This window comes from Centruroides sculpturatus, unplaced genomic scaffold (genome assembly GCF_000671375.1).
Source record: "Centruroides sculpturatus isolate CEXI.00-Female unplaced genomic scaffold, Cexi_2.0 scaffold5610, whole genome shotgun sequence".
Taxonomy (NCBI): Eukaryota; Metazoa; Arthropoda; class Arachnida; order Scorpiones; family Buthidae; genus Centruroides; species Centruroides sculpturatus.
Window position 1 is genome coordinate 1,409 of NW_019390130.1, and position 2,722 is coordinate 4,130.

Sequence of the window (2,722 nt, forward strand, 5' to 3'; positions counted from 1 at the left end):
AGAATATAACAGAGAATAAACTGCCCAAATACCCTTAAACAAAGGAAAAGTACGTCCTTTATGAAGGCATAGAGCCTTTACTACATGAAAATGAAAATTAATGAATACACTATGTACAGTAATTTACCTGATAAGACAGACCTCAGAAAAATACTTTATGAGAGCTTTTATACTTTTATAAAGCTGTCTATAATTAATTAACTAAGGATTAGTTAATTAATTAATAGGAAACTGAACTGAAAATTAATTAACTAATGATTTTTTTGCCCTGCCAAGGTGTGGCCGAGTTATCCGGAGTGCCGGGTTATCGAGTGCCAAGTTTTCGAGACTCTACTGTATTACAATATCACCTAATTCTTTTGAGTAGTGCATTGACTAATTATGATGCAACTCAGTTTATTAGTAATGATTAATGACATGATACTACAGTAAAACTTTGCAATGTTCCAAAGAATTTTACATTAAATTCTACTACAAAAGCTGGAAATTTTATCCAATGCAGAAATGGAAGAGTTTTAAGAAAACAAAACAAACCAAACTTACATACTCTGTAAAAGTTCATACAGGAAATGTAAGTTCAGTTTTGTTTTTATTGTAGTAAAAAACATTTTTTATCATAAATTATAATGAAAATTATTATTCATAGGATGAATTACAAAAAAGGTTGGACATCTATGTAATGGCTGATGAGGGACTAATTTTAAAATGCACACAGGAAAGAAAACAAAAGTTTAATTTCCATTTAATCTAAAGTCTCCTTGTTTTGGTGTAATAAGTGTTATTAAACAGGGTCTTACAGCCATAATACATGTAAGAAGTTATATCTACATAAATTTGCAACACTGCCCTAAGAATATAAAATCATCAATTTTTTATATTTTCCAATTCATGAATATATTATTTAAGAACTATTATTAACATTTATCTGTTTTAATTATATACTTTTTGAAATAAAAATTTGCAATATTTCTACCAAAATTTGAATAATTTACAGGAATACCTACTACTCGTTACCAAAGTAAATCAAATTACAATTTTGATTTTCGAACAGCTGTGATGTCTTTCATTTAATAACATTTTATATCTTATATAAACTGTACAAAGATAAAAGTAATTAAATTCCTTTCAGCAATAATTGATGATATGTATTATTTGGATACAAATTTTATATTTAGGTAACAAATTAATTTGAGAATTTTAGCTTCAAAAACTAAGACAGTAATAATAATAAATTAAAAATATAATTAAATTGTTTATTTACTTCTGGAACAGTAGTCATGTTTATCAAATCAGCATTCCAGCTTCTAAACATGTTACTCTCAGCTCTAGTAGAAAAACGTGGTCCCTCAATAGTTAAAATAGTTCCTTCAGTATGATGGGGAATATCCATTTCTTTTGCTGTTTCTATTAATATCTGCAAATAAATTTTTTTACAATAGACGTTTTTATGTTGTTAATAATTGCATTATTTGGAATAATTATTTCATAATATAAATACTAGAATGAAACAGATATACTACATTTCATTAAATTATTTATCATGTACATCATAAACTAGAATAATTTATTTTTAACAAATTGAATTGAATTTGTTATATTTTTGAAGTAAATAAACTCCTTACATTAATTTAGTAAGTAATTGAAGTAAATAAACTCCTTACATTAATTTAGCACAAGTCCTTTGTTACTCTGATTAATGTTTTCGAGATATGACCATATATTTCTATTTCTATTCCTATCATAATCTGACTTACTTATCCTCACCAATACAATGCTTTGTCCATTCTATGTGTTGCCACCTGTCTGGTTTTTGCATTGTGTATTCTAGTTTCTAGGTGAAAACCAAAAATGTCTGAGCTTTAAGAAAATTTGGCAAATTGTCAATAATTATTTTTTAACAATATAGCTGATTTTATAACCAACAAACAAACAGTCTGATAATTTAATTAGCAAGTCATTTAGACAACATTCCAGAGTAGGAGTCCAGATATTGAGCCTTGAGAACTTTCTTTATTTAGGAAGCAGGTTTTTTTAAACAAATCCCAATTTAAACTCAACTGTCTTAAGAAATCCTGAACAAGTAGAAAATATTTTGTGGTTCTTTGGTATCTCTGATAAGTTTTAAAATTGAGGGCCACTAGATATTGCACTTGTACACACACGATCTACTTTCAATTGAGATGTCTTGATACTATGAGAATGCAATTTCCTGTTTGGAGTAAAGGCCCTGGATTATACTCTATACCAGAAATTAACAGCAATAATTGAATAATTGCTATACAACAATAAACCATTCTATAGAAGTTATCTATGGAATACTATCAATAATTTTCTCCTCTTAAAATAATTTTTTACACAGAATAATCTAATTAAAAATAAATGTGTTAAAAATATAATTACTAAAATTAATTTGAAATTAGATTAATTGCAAAGTTTTAGTAATTCAAAATTTTATATTATTATGAAATTAGGAAGTAAATAAATGTATTTTATCTTAATACTTAATTGTAACAATATTATTTTACCTTTCTTGTATCAGAGCAAAATGGCATGTGCATTGGAATGTGGCATACACCCAAATACCCTTAAACAAAGGAAAAGTACGTCCTTTATGAAGACATAGAGCCACTACATGAAAATGAAAATTAATGAATACACTATGTACAGTAATTTACCTGATAAGACAGACCTCAGAAAAATACTTTATGAGAGCTTTTATACT

General features: G+C 26.8%; 1 protein-coding gene across 1 annotated transcript in view; it reads right to left on the reverse strand.

Annotated features, from left to right (window-relative positions):
- LOC111617417 (S-methyl-5'-thioadenosine phosphorylase-like) overlaps window positions 1-2,570 on the reverse strand; it is a 3,897-nt gene extending 1,327 nt beyond the window's left edge. The window contains exons 1-2 of the mRNA XM_023358712.1: window positions 2,526-2,570; window positions 1,262-1,414 (exon numbers count right to left, since the gene is read on the reverse strand). Of these exons, the coding sequence (XP_023214480.1) occupies window positions 1,262-1,414; window positions 2,526-2,558 (186 nt within the window). The 5' untranslated portion in view covers window positions 2,559-2,570. The remainder of the gene's footprint in view (window positions 1-1,261; window positions 1,415-2,525) is intronic.
- Window positions 2,571-2,722: the final 152 nt, after the last annotated feature.